This window comes from Engraulis encrasicolus, chromosome 21 (assembly GCF_034702125.1).
Source record: "Engraulis encrasicolus isolate BLACKSEA-1 chromosome 21, IST_EnEncr_1.0, whole genome shotgun sequence".
In the NCBI taxonomy this organism is placed as follows: Eukaryota; Metazoa; Chordata; class Actinopteri; order Clupeiformes; family Engraulidae; genus Engraulis; species Engraulis encrasicolus.
The window spans coordinates 36,993,156-37,011,761 of record NC_085877.1 but is presented as its reverse complement, the minus strand read 5'-3'; the positions used below and the strand labels follow the sequence as shown (position 1 = coordinate 37,011,761).

At 42.5% G+C, this 18,606-nt stretch overlaps 1 protein-coding gene across 1 annotated transcript in view; it reads left to right on the top strand.

Annotated features, from left to right (window-relative positions):
- Positions 1-18,230, top strand: part of LOC134437391 (uncharacterized) — a 392,246-nt gene extending 374,016 nt beyond the window's left edge. Inside the window, exons 4-8 of the mRNA XM_063186883.1 lie at positions 15,726-15,772; positions 16,617-16,700; positions 16,831-16,899; positions 17,371-17,439; positions 18,139-18,230. Of these exons, the coding sequence (XP_063042953.1) occupies positions 15,726-15,772; positions 16,617-16,700; positions 16,831-16,899; positions 17,371-17,439; positions 18,139-18,230 (361 nt within the window). The remainder of the gene's footprint in view (positions 1-15,725; positions 15,773-16,616; positions 16,701-16,830; positions 16,900-17,370; positions 17,440-18,138) is intronic.
- Positions 18,231-18,606: the final 376 nt, after the last annotated feature.

Genomic DNA, 18,606 nt, shown 5'->3' with positions numbered 1-18,606 from the left:
GGTAAGAGTAGACCACTGCTAGCCTGGTTTTACCATCTCCTCGTACTGCTTTCATTTGTATAGAGGGTCTGGAACTAGAATATAGCCCTTGCCAGACCTGTATAGTTCACACATTTCTGCCGTGAAGGGGGTGGGGTGGGTTGGGGTGTTCCAAGCTAGCTTGATTATCATCGACGTTCAAATCTCTTCGAGACTTGGTCTGACCAAGAACACAACAATTGACATTTCCCAAACGGTATGTTTGACCCGCCTCCCTTGGTTTGCTTATGGTTGTTTGCTTATCGACAAAGTGGGAGGAGGTCCCGTATTTTCGGGAACTCAGAAAGTATTTGCATTGCTCTTGACCTGACTAGTGGCAACGCTGCACAGCCTGGCTAGTCCCAAGGGGGTCCGCTCATTTTTCCGACGCACCATTGGTCCGATGCGTCAATGTTCCGAACATTTCCCATTGATCCTACAGCACTTAGTCTCAGATAACTTTTTACCAATTAAATGAAACCCTTTGTCCCGACAGTCCAATGTTCCGACCAAAAGCTGCTTTAGATCACCGTCATCTCTGAAGCCTACGCAGTGGCCATGCTGCTGTCTGTGACAGGTTAGGTTTAGGGAAAGTTTTGGTCAAGGCACAAATTTAAAACTCAGAAACATTGCAATAGCCTACTGACAGGTTAGGGTTAGGAATGGTTTTGGGTAGGGCACAATTGTAAAACTTGGCAACATTGCATTAATGACAGGTTATGTTTAGGGGTGGTTTTGGTAAGGGCACAGCAAGACCGACTCAGACGGCATCTATGTGCTCGTCGCAGCGCATGCAGCTGAAGCTTGGCACCGGGAAAAGCAGGACATACGACCTGGGATGATGACCAACCCCAAACAGCCATTGGTCGGAACATTGAGCTGTCGGAGCAAAGGGTTTCATTTAATTATTTCGAGTTAGTGGGCTGTAGGATTAATGGGAAATTTTCGGAATATTGACGAATCGGACCAAAGGGGTGTCGGAAAAATGACATGCTACCAGTCCCAAGCTACACACACATCTGTTTTAATTGGATTCAGGAAGCTTGACGGCCAGGATATTGCCGAATTTCAACAACAATGGCGACTCGCATTGACAGGAGTCATGTGACAACTTTATTGTAGATTCCACATACTGAGAACGGGTTTGAAGGATTTTGTTGGTGGCAAGGGCAGGCAAATGGTAAATGAATCCATGCCTTGTGAAAACGAGTCCAATGTGTGCTCTCCCATTCCTAGTGGAGCTCGCAAAGCTGTGTGGAAATGTAAGCCTGTGGTGGCTCCGCCAGGAACACTCAAATATCACATGTGCATTCTACTCAGATAATCAGCGGCCTTCATTTCCATTATTAGTGATGTTTCTAACTCCTCTTTCTTGCTGCCAGTGCCAACACACAGCTCAAGATCTCCTCCTCCATCCACACCACCTCCACCAGTTTGGTCCGGTCTACCTGCGGGTTAAAAGTCTGGTTCCTGCTGCATGGCAATGGCAGGCTATACTGGATGCGCTAACACAAGACCCACGCTGATGATTGGACCTACGCCCAAGACGGTCTATTTTCTTTCAAATTCGTTGTCAGCTACATATGTTAACATTAAGTCGTTAAAACTAGGGGGCGCTGTGGCGCAGCACGCTAAGCCCCCCACATTTGGGCTTTCATGCCTGCTCCATGGGGACCCCGGTTCGAGTCCGGACGGGGTCATTTCCCAATTCTCATTTCCATCTATCTCTCCCACTTATTTCCGGTCAGCATCTTATACTATCCTGTCAATAAAGGCGTAACATTAATCCCCTAAAAAGATATATAATTTTTAAAAATCGTTAAAACTAGTTCCTGTCTCTGAGACGTCATGGCAGACAAGTGTTCTGGTGAGAGTCAGGTTAGTCTGGCATTGCCGAACTGAGAAACGTTTAGTGGAGGGAGGGGTGAAATTTGAAAAACGTGTCCTGTTTAATCCAATTGGTAACCTTTGTCCATGTCACTGAAAAACAACTAGGCCTACTGGTGAGAGGGATGTTCAACATATGCGCCCGCCCCCCTCCCTTGTCCCTTCCCCATTCGATGGTAAGCCAGTTTTCAGGTAATGAGGCCAACCGCCCTCCAAACCCCCAAGTCCACACTCTCTGTGCAAGAGGACGGTAAAAACAGTCTAGAACACTGCTGTCCGTAGCTGAAGGCCGTATAAGTTGTGATTTATTCATTGCAATGAGTACAGTTTTTCAATAACATGCAGTATGTACACCATATTACTCACATCTTATTTTTTAAATGTTTGCTTCATTTTAGGTTTAAAACTTCAATACAGTCAAATTTAGCTGTCACAAAGGAGACACATGTGTCATGGATGTATCATGGATGTGAGAGAGAGTCATGGATGTGTTTTCTATCATACTAACCCTTGTGCTAATTGATATCATTTATTTTCCCTTTTACATTTGTTTTTTCATTAGTCACATCAGTTAACCCATTTTAACCTGATGCTGTGAATACGCTGTTTGACCTTTGGTTCAGGAGCAACATATACGCTGCATTCAGGCTCTTGAGATTTGAGGGTTTTTTAATCAAAAGTGTGGGTATGTATGTGGGGAGAATGAACACATTCTAATGCAAGATGAGGGTCCTACTGTAACTTGTAAATGCAACTCATTTAATATTTTTATGTGTTTCAGAGGCTGAGATATTTGGGTTTTAATAGGCAGAGGGCACCTTTTCCCAAAAAAGGTTTAGGCAGTCAGTAGTTGTTTTTAGCAGGTGGTTTAGGATAAAATGGTTTTACCACAACAGGAATGGTCCTGATAATAGTATAGGATGTCTACATCCATACACCCCTAACCTGTAGTCAAGCTTGGCTGTAGGCCTACTCCCTGTCTTCCATGTACGTGGCCTTACCTATAAACAGGTCATACCTGTGGGGGGCAAGCGTTATTCAGACATACCGCTATTCAGACATACCGTTATTCAGACATACCGCTATTCGGACACCAGATATGCCGTAGGGTTAGGGTCAGGGTTAGGGTAACTGCATGCACTCTCCCTCAACTGAAAAAAACTGAGCAACGTAGCACAAACCACAGAAATGGCAGATTTCGGTGGGAAACGTGCTGGTGTTCAGACAATAGACATATATGTAGCTATTCAGACATTGAATGGGTGTTAAGGGTGTGCCTTTATTTTCAATGTTTGCACTGAGGATGGTCTGACTGCGAACAAAAGGTTTGCACTTCTCACTTGCTATGTTCTTGGGGGTTATGTTATGTGATGTATTGTAGAGCTGTGTGTAAACTGAGACGTAGTGTTCATTTTCACCAATATAACCAACCCACACGAATAAACAGCATAAGCCAGGAAGTCTAAACTTTGGATATTGTCACTGTTGGGCATTTTACTGTCAAGTGAGGCCAAAGTAAGGTCTATGATCTGACATAGTGCACCTAGTGAATCATTTGTGTAAAGAATGAAGGTCCTCTGTATATAACCAGCATTTAATTGTATTACCTGAAATATTAAGCAATATTAACACTGATGTTATTATAATTACGCTATATGTATGTGTTATTATTAATGGAATCTGTACTTTAGTTAATGTTAAAGTTATTTTAATCATGCATTGTTTAAACTCATTGTAAGTGAATTGGTTGTATAAGGATTGTAGGCCTACTGTATTACCAGTATTAAACTGTATTGTCTGTGAAATATTACAAACCAAGATTTGATGCTATTATACAGTATATTAGTATGAATAAAATCCGAACATTGTTTAGTTTAGATAGATTATAGTAATTTTATCCATATGTTGTTTACACTTTAATAAATAAATATGGTTCATACATTTGTTGTGTTTTTGAAAATATTTTTTAATGTGAATTTAATACTCAATCTCACCCTTTGAAATAAGGTGATAACATTCAAAATGGAAGAGACTGACTACAAAGGTCATGAAGGTCAAGAGGGGATGTATACTCGACCCTGCACTAAATACTCAATCAGCCTCTGCCTGTGTTGTGTGTAAGATGTTTGAACATTTGTACTTGTGCTGAAAACACCTCAAAGCAAACGGTAGCAACATTCGGATTTCACCTGATGTGTGTACTTTTACTGTTCTGTGTCAGGGGTTGAGGTTACCTTTAGATTGTACTCAAGAGGCCTTGTTTTACCAGAGTTGGAGCAAGTCTTTTAAGACCCAAGGGGATTTGAAAAACAATTTATTGGGTGGCCATAGAAAGTCTCCCACAATCCAACAGATGAAGCAATCTCTCACAACCTGACAGATGCAGCAACTGACTTTGTAACCAAGGTCATCCTGTGCAGTTCGCCACTCGGGACTCGAACCCAAGACCTACACCAACCAGTCAATGCTCTAGTTCGGCATGGGAGGCATAGCACGATACCACTGAGCATATCCAGACTGGTATGAGCCTTTGGAAGGGAGGTTTACTAACGTTGTACTGACAAAGTCTGCTGTAGTTGGCATCCGTTACACTCCCCCACCTACACCTCACTTCCATCCCCGATTTTGGCACCAGTGTAATTAAGGTCTTCTTGTGCAGTACACCACTTGGGGTTTGAACCCACGACCTACCAGTCTACGCTCCAATTTGGCATGGGAGGTACAGCATGATACTACTGAGCTAAAGCTCCAGACCAATAGCTCTGTGCTAGCCTGATTATCATCGACTTTCAAATCTCTGCGAGACTTGGTCTGGCCAATTGGAGCATAACATTAATGTTTTCCCGAACAACATGGTTGACCCGCCTCTCTAAGTTTGCTACTGGTTGACTGGTTTTTCACAAAGTGGGTGGAGTTCCCGATTTTTCCAGATATCAGAAAAGATATTTACATTGCTCTTGGCCTGATTAGAAGAGGGCGTGGCCTGGCTAGCTCTGTGCTACTGATACAGTATAACACTTCGGGAGGGAGATTTACGAACATCCTACTGCCGAACTCTGCAAGTTGGCATCTGTTACATGTACATGTACTACATTACTGTATATGCTGCTGTGTCCTATAAAATGCTTTCGAGATTTGTGCTTGAATTGCTTGAAAATGCAGTGCTCACTTCCTCTTTTGCCATTGGCCGGTTCGCCAATTTCTCATACTGAATCCTGTAGCTCCAGCTATACTGCAAGTCCTTTCCTTATCACAATGTGGTCAGTGATTGTCCACTCTACACACAGGACTGGTCGAAGTGAATGTCAACACATCAGATAAAGGACTAGACATACGAATTTAGTTGAACCCCTGAAAAGTTTTATCAATCCTTTGCCTCCCCCCAGAGAAACTACTTTACTTTGCAATGAATTGCCCCCTAACTCCAACCACTCTGAACTATCATGTGTATCTATCGTATGGATGACCTGGATCTGGCATAGTAGGCTTGGACATGCACATTCAGAGGCAGAGAGACGAGAAGAGGAACTACTGTACATCAGGTAGCGTGACTGTGAGCGCAAGGCAGTTGTCAAATCACCAGTAGCCTACATACACACCACATGTGTGGAACCACAATTGACACAGTCTGACACTAAGAGCTGCAAACATACATGTGGTTGGGTTCCAGTGACACAGAAATTCGTGGAAAAAGGTTATTCTGTGCCACAATGTTTGTTTTTAAAACACAGAGGAGTGTCTCGATAAACTTGTAATGGACATGTCTATTCTGAGAAAGTACCGTTAAAAAAACATGTGGCTGTAACTAAGGCAACGGAAAATGGGGACCTAGCTGAAGTGATTAGCAAATGGCAGCTGATGCTTCACCTACTACACTGGTGGTGTTTATGAAAGAATTACATGAATGCAAATAACAAATAATTACACTGTTACCTATTACATTTTATTCATTATTAGTGTATTGGTAACAGGACCAGGAGTGTGGTTTGGTGGCTTGCTCCAGGCTTCAGCAATAGATGAAGGGAGGTCACCAGGACCACTGACAGTGTTGGCCAGGAGAGGGACAAGGTCACCTGAAATCTCTCAATTAGGGGCACATTAGTTCACTCAAATGACAACCGCCCATTTTAAAGTGGCTAGTGACAAAAGAAGGGGTGGATTATCTGGGCACACCCACTCAGTGAAAAGAAAGTATAAGCAACCTGGGAACCTCCTACTGTCACTGTGATACATCAGCACTCCGTACTCACTGCACACAACAACATGCATTTCATGCTAAATTAAAGAAATGCTTCCTCTTAGGGGTGCTAGACTGGTGTGACAGACTATCTGGTATCCATAAAAAAACCTGTTTGACCTAGATGTCAGAACCAACAGTGATTAAATGTGAGTAAATGTCACTAAATAGAATCCCATTTTGACCAATGCCTGTGTTTCTCACATCTGGAGTAACCAGTTAGCTGCCAGCTGGTCTCATAAGACTCAATGTTAACTGCTAGCTTGGAGGTAAAATTTGCATTGCCATACCCAGAGAAGGGTCGAAAGTACGGGAGAATGGTAAAACCCTAATATTTAACTCAAGGGGAGGTGTAAAATAAGCCAAAATTACCACACAAAAAAATGGACAGTATCACTTTAAAGGGGATACCAGATAAGATGTCACACTGGCACCTCTTCTACTGCCATCATGATCATAAAAGCCATGTCTTGAAGAGAGGCCTGCCTGCCTCTGTGATGGTGTGGGAGGGAGCTGAACGATTAAAAAAAAAACTGTTCCTCTTCTTCTTCACACATGACCGTATCAGCTGAGGTGGAGCTGGAGCATGAACACTTCCACTGTAATTAGATTCCGCTAGATATTGCACTGGGTACATCACACTGGTTGCTATGTTCTAATGATGACATGCAGTAATTAGGCAATATTACGACACTACCGAATACACTCCTTTAAGATGTATTACAACGATGATTCTAAGAAAGTGAAGGGAAAGACCCATTTTCTGTCATTGAGAAGCACATAGCATACAGTGCACACAATGGGAATTCCATTTTTGCCAAGGGAGCTGATTATAGGCACCTCAGTCACAGAGGAGGATGGGGGAGATTTCTGGTAACCTGACTTGAGTAAATTTTACACTTCAGTCAACCTTACCTCCCTCCCCCCTTACACACACACACACACACACACACACACACACACACACACACACACACACACACACACACACACACACACACACACACACGTTCAATAATAAGCCTACATTTGCCTTTGTAAATTTAAACATACTAAATTCCTTCTTCCATATTCAGTCATTCATTCATTCTTTTCATTCTCTTTCGGTTCCCCTCCCCCCCTCTCTATTTCTCTTTCACTTGCACATTTGATCTCTTCTCTTCCTCTTTTACGCTCTTAATTTATTTTTTTCTCTATCTGCCTTCCCCTGTCTCTCAAAGTCTCTTAGGCAATTATGCTATCAAGCTAACGATATTCTTTTGACTCCCCCCTTCCACTTTTGACAAAAGATGCCCTATTGCCTTCTCTCTCTCTCTCTCTCTCTCTCTCTCTCTCTCTCTCTCTCTCTCTCTCTCTCTCTCTCTCTCTCTCTGTCCCCCCACCCCATGCTCCTGTTAACTGAGGGGGAGGTGTGGTTTGTCTGTCTTTTCCTTCCTATCTGTCAGTGATCTCCGTCACTCTGTTGAGTGTGTGTTGGTAGCGAGGGCAGCATGGCGTTTGCTCCCCGGCTGCTCGGTGAGTTTTGGTTTCTTTCTGTTTTCTTTTTGGGGCCTTAAACTTTCCAGTCAGCATGGTTTACTTCTTACAGTATGATTATTCATTCATTGTTACATGAGACTCATTGTTTGCTGAAATGTCTACACAACATGCAGTCTTACTGCGATATTAGAGAGAGTCTTGAGTAACACATTACTGGCGACAGGAAATTAGTGATCCTTATACTTATGCGCTGTGTGTAAAGGGCTTGATGCTTTTCAGATGCCTCCTGTGTGTTCATGGTGAAATAGCATTGGTTTGTGCAAAAACGAAACTTTTACTGTACTGTACAACACAGCTGTACTGCTTTGTGTTCATGCAGAGAACACAGAGAAACAAAGAGATCTTTGTTTGAATTTCAGTGAGAATATAGATACAGTATGTGGGTTTGTTTTTTATCACAGTCTCTTTCTGTCCATGCAAAATCATTTTTAAATTTATGTACGCTGGCAATGAACACGTATTCAAATGCCTCATGTGTTTATAGATCTATTCTTGTCCGGGGTGTAAGAGCATTACCTCAGAAAATATACTTCCTGTCCGTGTCAAGCTATTTTAACCCTCTGAGGTCTAAGGCCTTTCAGAGGCTTTTAGGCTGCTTGCACCACCCTGACATTTTCAAGTATTTTCAACTAACAGTAAGCATCTATGCAAAAGTGAAATATATGGTTGCATTCTGAAAAGCCTGACAATAAATAATCTGAAAGAAAATTGGGTGTCATACAAACATGTTTTATTTAAATTGAGTATAAACACAACTGTACAAAAAAACAGGTTTCAGAGGTCTTCAAAAAGTGCAAGAAAACACACAATAAATATATCTAGCCAAGACTTTTGAAGTTTGAATCTTGTAAACAAATGTGTTGGCTGCATAAAAGTAAAAAGGGCATTTAGAAATGTTTTTTTGTTTTCATACAAAATGCAAAAAAGAAACACTATGTCAGGCCACTGCCTGTCTCATTTGAATACTAATGAGATAGGTGTGAAAAACCTCTAATGGCCCACACCCCCCTGTCAATCTCCATGTGCTCTGATAACACACCCCCCTGTCACTCTCTTTGTCCTGTGGCCAAGTGAGGAGCATGGCTGTGTTTACGCTAGCTGAAAGGGGCGTGTTGTCACCTCTGACAGAGTTACAGATTTGTTTTTGGAGACATGTCAAATTGCCCTCTCAAGGGCAATTAGACCTCACTCTGTTGCTGCTTTAAACATGCTGTTGTTTGCACATCAATTATTGTGTCTGAAAAAGTCTCTGAAATGGTTACATGGATGCGCATCCACACGTCCCAGAAGTCATTAGATATGTAATAGGCTATTGTAAATGCAAGAAGTGTGGTAAACACCTGTGTCCAAAAAAAAAGTAGAGCGTTTGTTTCAATGTTTTTTGGTGACAAACAATGGTGTAGTACTACTGTGGTAATATGCAATGTCACTGTGTAAAGACATGGTTAGAGCATGGTTAGATACTGCACATGATTGGTGCTGCCCATTTTTGCCCATTAGGTTGCAATCATTAGTTCCTCAGAAATGTATAGCCTATCACTCGCATGCGAGCAAGCAGTAGCTGTGACTGTGTGTAGCAGTGTATGACTGCATGCTCAAAGTGCATTGTAGGCCTTCCTCCGAAGTACAGTGGTTGCATGGTGCATAAAAAACCATAACATTTCAAGGATCCTCAAAATGGAACAGGACAGGATAGGACAGGATAGGATAGAATAAAATAGACTTAATTGTCTTGCCAGCATGAAATTTGTAGGCTATTTTGACTCACTGTAGGCCTATACAAATCTGTATAAATGCATACAAAAAACTTTCAAATGCATCATTAGGGAACCTAAAAGGCTTCGAGGAAGCTGAAAGGTCTGAGAGGAACCTCAAGGGTTCCATCACCGTGGCAACTCATGGTTCCTCAATTAGCCTTTGAATTCATGGGTTCTCTAGGGAATCTTCAAGAAAACCTTAGCCAGAGACGTTCTAAGAACCCATGAATCCAAAGCCTCATTGAGGAATCTTCAAGAAAACCTTAGCCAGAGACGTTCTTTTCTATTACTACTAGGAAAATCTTTACCATAGTGCTTTCAAAAACCAATGCGGCACAAATAGTAGGTTCCTTGAAGATCTTCATAGTTCTGCAAAGAACTTAAAAGGATCCTTCACAGGGGCAGACAAAAATTTCTAGGGCAGTGATTCTCAAACTATGGGCCCTCGGGTGGGCCACGGCGGCATTCCAGGTGGGCCGCGAGAGGTCTGGGAAAATGATCCTCAAATTTACTCACATGGTGTTGAGATATTCACATCTTGTTTAGTTATCTTGTGTCTTTCTTGTGTGCATCCAGAAACGTAAGATGTACTATTACGCAGGATTTATGTGTAAATGTGACAGAGGTCATCCTGCACCTGTTCACCCCCTCGGGGATGGAACGTGCGACCTCGGAAAACTACAACGGTCCGGCAATGGGAGCCACAGTACGATACCGCTGGGCCAAGAAACTAGTCTCTTGGCCCAACGGCACGAGACTGTATGACGCTATCGGTGGGAGGTTTTACATATATTTAAATATCAATTTAAAAGCCTTAAAAGTAAAACTATTTATATTGTGTAGAAGACCCTAATGTGGCAATGTTAATACTAACCACTGCACACATTCCCAGTTTAGTCATCTGCGGTGTCACTGTAACAGTCCATGGTTGGTGTAACACAGTTGGTGCACCAGAGCTGTCACTTTCACTTTTCAGGCACCGGGTAAAAGAATAGCTAATTAAGTGAATAAAAACATGAAACTTGGCGTTGTGCATTAGAATATGCTCATCAGTTAAATTTCAAGGGTGGAGCCGGTCAGAATTTAATTTTGCGATTGCAATGGTTGCTTGGCAAAGCATTTTGCTGTGCATGGTAGTCTATCTGGACTCCCAGACTAACATGATCCTCACAATCAGGCCCAGGCCCCCATCAGGCCCCACAGGCACAGCCCATCCTCCCCCACATACTCAGCATATGCTCTCAAACACTATACCAATGCCGAATCCCACCGCGCTCTATACACACATATAGAACCCAACTACCTTGTGCCTCTCTACATCACATACTGTACATACTCAGAAACGTATGGCCCTCGCCCTATTCAAGTCAAGTCGGCTTTATTGTCGATTTCTTTACATGCACTGGTCATACAAAGAATTGAAATTACGTGTCTTACTTTCCCATGCAGACATGGATATACTTTAGGTATAGACATAGACAGTATAGACAGACAGACATATAGACATACAGACATATAGACATACAGTACCCATACACTAATATAGACATTTAAAGTGCAAGACTGGACAACAGAAGACATACATATGTCCTAGTGTGACAAATCTGACATAGTCACACTATTCAAATCTCCCTCCCAGCACACACACAGTCCTTATCCACAGTCCATGCTTGCTTAGCATCCCACCCCAATGCCCAGGTCAACTCCATGACTTTTCTTTACAGTTATACAACCTCTTTGGCACTATGGCACTTGTATCCTGTTATAAGGGTTGAAATGAAATTTGTATGTGTGTTCTAGTGCTGAGCTTATGGGTCTACTTCAGTTCTGCAGGTACGATTCTTCAATTCTTCAATATCAAATTTTCAATGCTGTGTTTTTATTACCTGTCACATAATATGAGTGTGTGTGAATGTGTCTGTTTTTCCTACATAGATCTGCCCACAGCTACAGTGTCTGTAGTGTCTCCTCAGGGTCCATACTACCCTGGAGATCGAGTCACTCTCAGGTGTGACATAGCAGAGTACACAGACTGGGATCCCTATTACTGGTATAGAGACTCTTATTATATTGCACACTATCAGATCAACAGCATCTATCTACCTGATAAACCTGGACAGTACCAGTTCACATGTGAAGGACGTAGAAGCGGTAGTCCAAGCAACTCCCAGCGCAGCAAACCTACACCTGTCACAGTAACAGGTATTGACTAAATTAACTCTATCCATCTGATGTTTCAGAATTTTGAAGCAGCCTGGTTTGATGTCTTTTCTTCACCCCATAGCTATGCCTGAACCTACACTGGAGATGTCAAAGGCAACTGTGTACCTTGGAGAGCCAGTCACTCTGACTTGCCTCATACAGCCATCAGGTGGCTGGACATATTGGTGGGAACATAATCCCTGGTCATCAGATAACCTCGAGTCACGCAGTGAATCTGACTCAGCCACATACATCATAGACAGTGCAACATGGTCTGATGAAGGATACCATGCGTGCTTCGGAAGGAGACAGGGTAGTGGGAAAACAACAAGCTACAGCAAAACTGCTTACCTGACAGTACAAGGTGAAGGATTTGATTTTACCTGGTTTATGAATACATGACAATAATGATCAAGTTATAAGGTTAATGATGCACTATACAGATACACAATACAGTGTTAAGTTTTTTTGTTTGTTTGTATTGAATGGATGATTTGGGATTTTACAGTGCCCTCCATAATTATTGGCACCCCTGGTTGAGATGTGTTTTTTCTAAATAATATGGGACCTTAATGGAAAAAAAGAGAAAAATCCAACCTTCAATACAAGTGCATTTATTCAGTGGGGAAAAAATCCCACATAAAGAAATAATTATTTGACATCAAATAATGTGTGTCACAATTATTAGCACCCCTGGTGTTAATATTTTGTACAACCCCCTTTTGCCAACAAAACAACACCTAATCTTCTCCTACAATGTTTCACAAGATGGGAAAAGACAGAAAGAGGGATCTTCAGCCATTCCTCTTTGCAGAATCTCTCTAAATCATCCAGAGACCTGGGTCCTCTCCTCTGTACTCTCCTCTTCAGCTCACCCCACAGGTTCTCAATGGGGTTGAGGTCAGGGGACTGAGATGGCCATGGGAGGAGCTTGATTTTGTGTCTGGTGAACCATTTCTGTGTAGATTTGGCCATATGTTTAGGGTCATTGTCTTGCTGAAAGACCCAGTGACGACCCAGCTTCAGCTTTCGGGCAGAGGGCAACAGATTTTGATTTAAAATGTCCTGGTATTTCAAAGCATTCATGATGCCATGCACCCTAACAAGGTTCCCAGGGCCTTTGGAAGCGAAACAGCCCCACAGCATCACTGACCCACCCCCATACTTCACAGTGGGTATGAGGTGCTTTTCAGCATGCGCATCTTTCGTGGTACGCCAGACCCACTTAGAGTGTTTGTTGCCAAAAAGCTCAATCTTGGTCTCATCTGACCAAAGCACACAGTCCCAGTTGAAGCCCCAATACCGCTTGGCGAACTCCAGACGCTTGCGTTTATGATTGTGAGTGAGGAAAGGTTTTCTCCGTGCATGCCTCCCAAACAGCTTGTTGGCGTGTAGACAGCGCCTGATGGTTGATTTGGAGACTTTGTGACCCCAGGATGCTACCATTTGTTGTAATTCTGTAACAGTGAGCTTTGGAGATCTTTTGATTTCTCTTACCATCCTCCTCACTGTGCGTGGTGGCAAAATAAACTTGGGTCCTCGTCCAGGCTTGTTTACCACTGTTCCAGTTGTTTTGAACTTCTTAATTATTCCTCTCACAGTGGATATGGGCAGCTGCAGTTGAGTGGCAATCTTCTTGTAGCCTCTGCCTGACCTGTGAAGGTCGACGCACATCTGCCTCACTTGTATGCTGTGTTCCTTTGTCTTTCCCATGTTTAAGAGTGGATAAGAGAAATGGCCTCGGTGTCACGTCATATTTATACCCCAGGGAAACAGGAAGTGATGAATTACTAATTAAATGTTCCTACATACTCTGGTAAACTTTGTAAACTACTGTAGAAATGACAGAAATGCTTCAATTATATTTATTTCCTGGGAATTGTTAAGGGTGCCAATAATTGTGGAACAGGTGATTTAATGAAAAATAATTATTTTTTAGTCAGGGATTTTTTTTATTTTCTTACAATTCATTTGAGTTGAAGAGTACATTTTCCTACAATTTTCAGTGTGACAGTATTCTTCTGCAATAAACACTGAATTTATTTTAAGGCTTTTAACACATCTCAACCAGGGGTGCCAATAATTATGGAGGGCACTGTATGTGAAAACTCAAAATACAGCAGACTATTTTTTTCAATATGTTTTAATTTAGCCTACTTTTGGTCAAATAGGCCTACATACTTTAAATCCATTAATGGATACGTTACTGATGCTTTTTCAATCTTCCTCTATCTCGTCCTCTTTAGCCCTTCCTACACCTATACTGTCCGTAAAGCCTGAGGGTCCTGTGTTCACTGGAGAGATGGTCACTATGGCGTGTGTGATAGAGTCTTTTGGTGGCTGGACATATAAGTGGTATAAGGAACCAAGCAGAGTCCCAGTGTCTGAGGGAAACACCTTCACCATTACAAGTGCTGCTGAGTCTGATGAGGGCCAGTACTGGTGTCAGGGGGGGAGGAGACAAAGACCCACAACATCACAAAGCAGCAGGAGCATTACCCTTGATGTAAAAGGTAAACACATGAGCATATCTCTCTCTCACCCCCCCCCCCCCCCCCCCTCTCTCTCTCAGAGAAAGTGAGTGAGTGAGAGAGTGACAGAGAGCAAGACAGAGGGTAAGAGTGGTAGTTTTTTATGTAACAGGTCAGCATGGAGCATAATATGGGTGTTTGGTACTGTGAACGATTTTTTAATAGGCCATTTAACTGTTAATATCATATTAATCGTGTTTGACAAAAACATTGTCTAAGTTACATTTCTGTCTGAGACTAATATGCTCTGTATTTGTTAAGGATGTGGACAACACAAAGGAGACGATCCGCACACTTCAGGTCTTTTTTTTTGTGTAAAGAAGCTTTACTTGACTCGGATGTGCGGATTGTCTCCTTTGCGTACAGAATTCTCAACTGAATCCTGCACCTTCTAAACAGCTGAGTGGTGGCCTATCACAACTTTAGTTCAGGCTTTGGACTGAAATCAAACTGCCTCTCCTTTCCAGAATTGAAGCCCCATCTTGTATTAAATCAGAAGCCACAGCTATTCACCGGAGACTTTGTCACTCTGACGTGTGAGTTGGGCATTAGATCTGGTTTGATGTTCTACTGGTACAAAGACAACCAGACTTCTACTCCTCTGGCTCAGACTGGTGGAAACTCCTACAGCATCAGCTCTGCTAAAGTGTCTGATGGAGGACAGTACTGGTGCAGAGCTGGGAGAGGAGACCCAGTCTACTACACACAGTACAGCAATGAGGTGCAGCTAAATGTTATGGGTTAGTTTGACTTTGAAAAAGACATCTAAAGTACCGGGAACTTTATAAACTATCATTTGAATATGAAACTGTTATGAATGTCATTTTTTCATGTCTGTATAGCTAATGTGATCCTGGAGAGTCCTGTCCATCCTGTGACTGAGGGAGATCCTCTGACTCTGCGCTGTAGATATCGCCACCAGCCATCAAATATCAGCGCTGACTTTTATAAAGATGGGACACTACTCCACACCTCCAGCACAGGAGAGATGACCATCCCTGCAGTCTCAAAGTCACACGAGGGCCTCTACAAGTGCAAGAACTCAGAGAAAGGAGAGTCACCAGAGGGCTGGATCGCAGTAAAGTCCACAACAACAGGTTGGGAATTTTAGAAGGTTTTTGCTGGCCAAGTGTTCATCAATGTCACATGATTGTTTTTAGCATTTTATAATTTAGTTGCATCCTTAAAACATGTTGTGTCATCCTCTGATTCTTATTCAGGGTCCTCTATCGCCATGGTGGCAGTTGGTGTGGTGGTTGGCTTGGTCATGGCCTCAGCTTTGGTCATTTTACTTGTCCTGCTTTATCGCAGACGGAAATCTAAAGGTAAGAGAAATGTCAAGAGAAAATGTCAATTAGACAAAAGTCAATGATTTACAAAAAATATGCACACTTGAGAGGGTAATACTTGTTTCTTTTTTAGGTTCTACAACACCAAACCTGTAAGTTTGATATTCTCTCTCTCTCTCTCCTCCCTCTCTCTCTCTGTATGTGTGGGTGTGTGCACACGCCAAGTTCCCTTTTTTATTTTTAACCTTTCTCTGTCCCCCTCTAGTGGCCAACAGAGCAATGGGGACAATGGACAACAAGTGACAGCATCAGGTAAAAGAGTTGAGAGCATTCAAAATAAGTCATGGTAAGTTAAGATAGGCTTCATGTTAGTCTTCATCACGATCCTTGTGGAAGGAAACTTGTCTGACAGGGTAGGAATGTACACATACACACAATGGAGAAATGGGCTGATTTGTTCACGTTCAAGGAGATAAAGATGCTGACACCATTGGAGTGTAAAGTATTAACTCCTCTTAGGTGTCAGATGTGTGTAAATTTGATGTGACCATTTCATTTCTAATAAACATTTGACAAATTTCCACAAAAATGTAAACAGAGCAAAAGGATGAACACCGAAGCTACTCTTTATTTCTACAACTCAATTATGTAAGGGTTAACGTTCGGCGAGAAGGTCGCTACCGTGGAATAGCAGCACGACAGAGAGAATCTTTAGACCCCGACGCGGAGCTTGTTCTCTCTGAAGTGCTGCTATTCCACAAAGCGACCGACTCGCCGAAAGTTAACCCGCTTATTATATGGATATACTTAAATGACTCACACATGGCGGGGACATTTCTTTAGGCCTATTTAATGTTAAGATTGTTGCTGCGCAAAACAAAACAGTGCCGTTGTGGAACACCGCTAGGCAACAGCTAGGTAGCCAGGACAACAGGTGTTGTCTATCACAGCAGCTGATTAGAGTCTTGTTGAAAAGTCGCTTTAGCAGTGAAAAGTCTTGTTGCCATTGACAGCGGTCTGTTATAGACCAACCCGTCCGTTATCGAAAAATAACAGACGTGCGAACGTTGGGGAACCCCGTTGAAATGAATGGAGCATTCGACCGATGACGTCACAACCATATAATAATGTCCCATAATTCCTCCCACTACTATAGGTGGCGCCGTGGCTGGAGCCAGTGATGCGGTCTATGCTGACATCAAGCCCAAAGAAAAAGGTGACAAGAAGAAAAAGGAGAAAGGTCAGTCAGACATAACGTTGTGCTTTTCAAAATGGACTTGTATACTATGCTCCAACCAGTATCCAGTTCAAATGGTTGAATATGGGTATTTTATGTGGTAACAACAGTTTGTTGTGAACCCCTCTTTCAGCCCAGACCAGTGCAGCCCAGTCAGACACCCTGTATTCTACCTTAAAGCCTTCGAAGACTGCAGATAACAGTAAAATCTTGTTCTTTATTTATATGGGCAGAACATGTGCAGTACATGGCTATTGTTGTTGAATATTTGGTCATGACCATGGTGTGCGTGCGTGCGTGCGTGCGTGCGTGCGTGCGTGCGTGCGTGTGTGAGTGTTGTCTTAGGTGAAGATGACGATGACCCCAATGATGTGACATATTCAGAGGTTACCATCAAGAACAAAAAGGCAAAGAAACGAGGTGAGCTGTATACCTGAGGTTACAGCACAAGGATGCTGCGGTTGCACATTTTTTGCTTCTGTTCTTTGTTTGATTGATTGTCGATTCTGTGTCAACTCATCTTACAAATTGAAAATATAACTTCATTAGCGCTAATGGTAACGAAATTGCAATGACCCAAGGGACCTATGAGTTGTTGCTATACTGGGATTTATACGTTGTTTTTTTTCATTAGTTGTTGTTGTTGTTATTGTTGTTGCTTTGTCACGTTAAGGTTCTGCTGGTCCCAGTGATGTCACCTACGCTGATGTGCACATCAAGATGAAGCCTCAGAAGAGTACAGGTAAGACGCTTCCCCAAAGGAGCTCTAGCTAAGGTACAGTGGGTGGATTCCAATATGCGGACTTCCGTCCTCCCTGTCTCACTTGCCTGCTTGTGACCTAATGATGCCACAGACGACAGAAAATTAATTCAATATCTTGCAAAAGCACAATTCTTATGTCATTTTCTCATTTGCAATCGGGATGGTGAATGAAGAACAGTCATCCAAAAATTGATGTGGCTAGGCTGACAGCTGAGAAACGTTATTGTTTTCTCCACGGAGGCGTGGCGTCAGCAAAACGAGAGGCCACAAGCACAAATGAAGGTCTGCATATCGGAATGGAACCCTGACCTCACTCTGCTGCCATCTTGGCCACGTCTTAAGGCATCTTTTTCTGATTAGTAAGAACAGAGCCTCTGGAAATGAATATGGAAACGTGAGTTTCAAATCATATGGGTAAACCCGCTGTGAAAAGTGTTATAAATTAAGCGTAGTAAATCTGCTTTTTTCACAGGCTATGTTGACACTGTGCAAATGTAGTACTTCTACCTCTTCAAGTCTTTGGTTCAGCAAGCTCCGTTGCGAATGTTCTATGAAATGATTCCGGAAAATAAATGCTAAACTTTCAGTGGAAAATGAGGCTGCAAGATAATTGGAACACTGTTTGTTCAGTTCAGCATAGTGGATGACATTTTTCGGGAATTCCCATGGGTCCCGCAGGATTCCCACGGGATGGGAGTCAAAATAAAGATGCACGGGAGTGGGCAGGAGCGGGAATGACGATGAATGGGAGAGGGCAGGAGCGGGTATAAAAATGAACGGGAGTGGGAATGCCAAAAATAGATGATGATTTTTATCATATTTGAAACAACCAAAAATAGCCTACACCTGTGCATTGTTACACAATCACCCTGGAGACGACGTGTGTGTAGGCTATGAGAAAGGACAGCGTTCTTACTGCTACTGAGGGTCGCTGATTTTTTTTGTAATTAAAAAAAATCCCCCCTCTTTTTTTTTTTGGACGACACAAGACGGGATTGGGAGGGAGTGGGATTGATTTTGAATGGCAGGATTGGGAGACTGGATTTTTTTTACTCCTAGTTCTAGTTCTGAACTTCAGCATAATGATTAGCTGTTAGCAGCAGGATGGGTCCCATTTATTTCAATCGATGATTTCTTCAGAGAAAT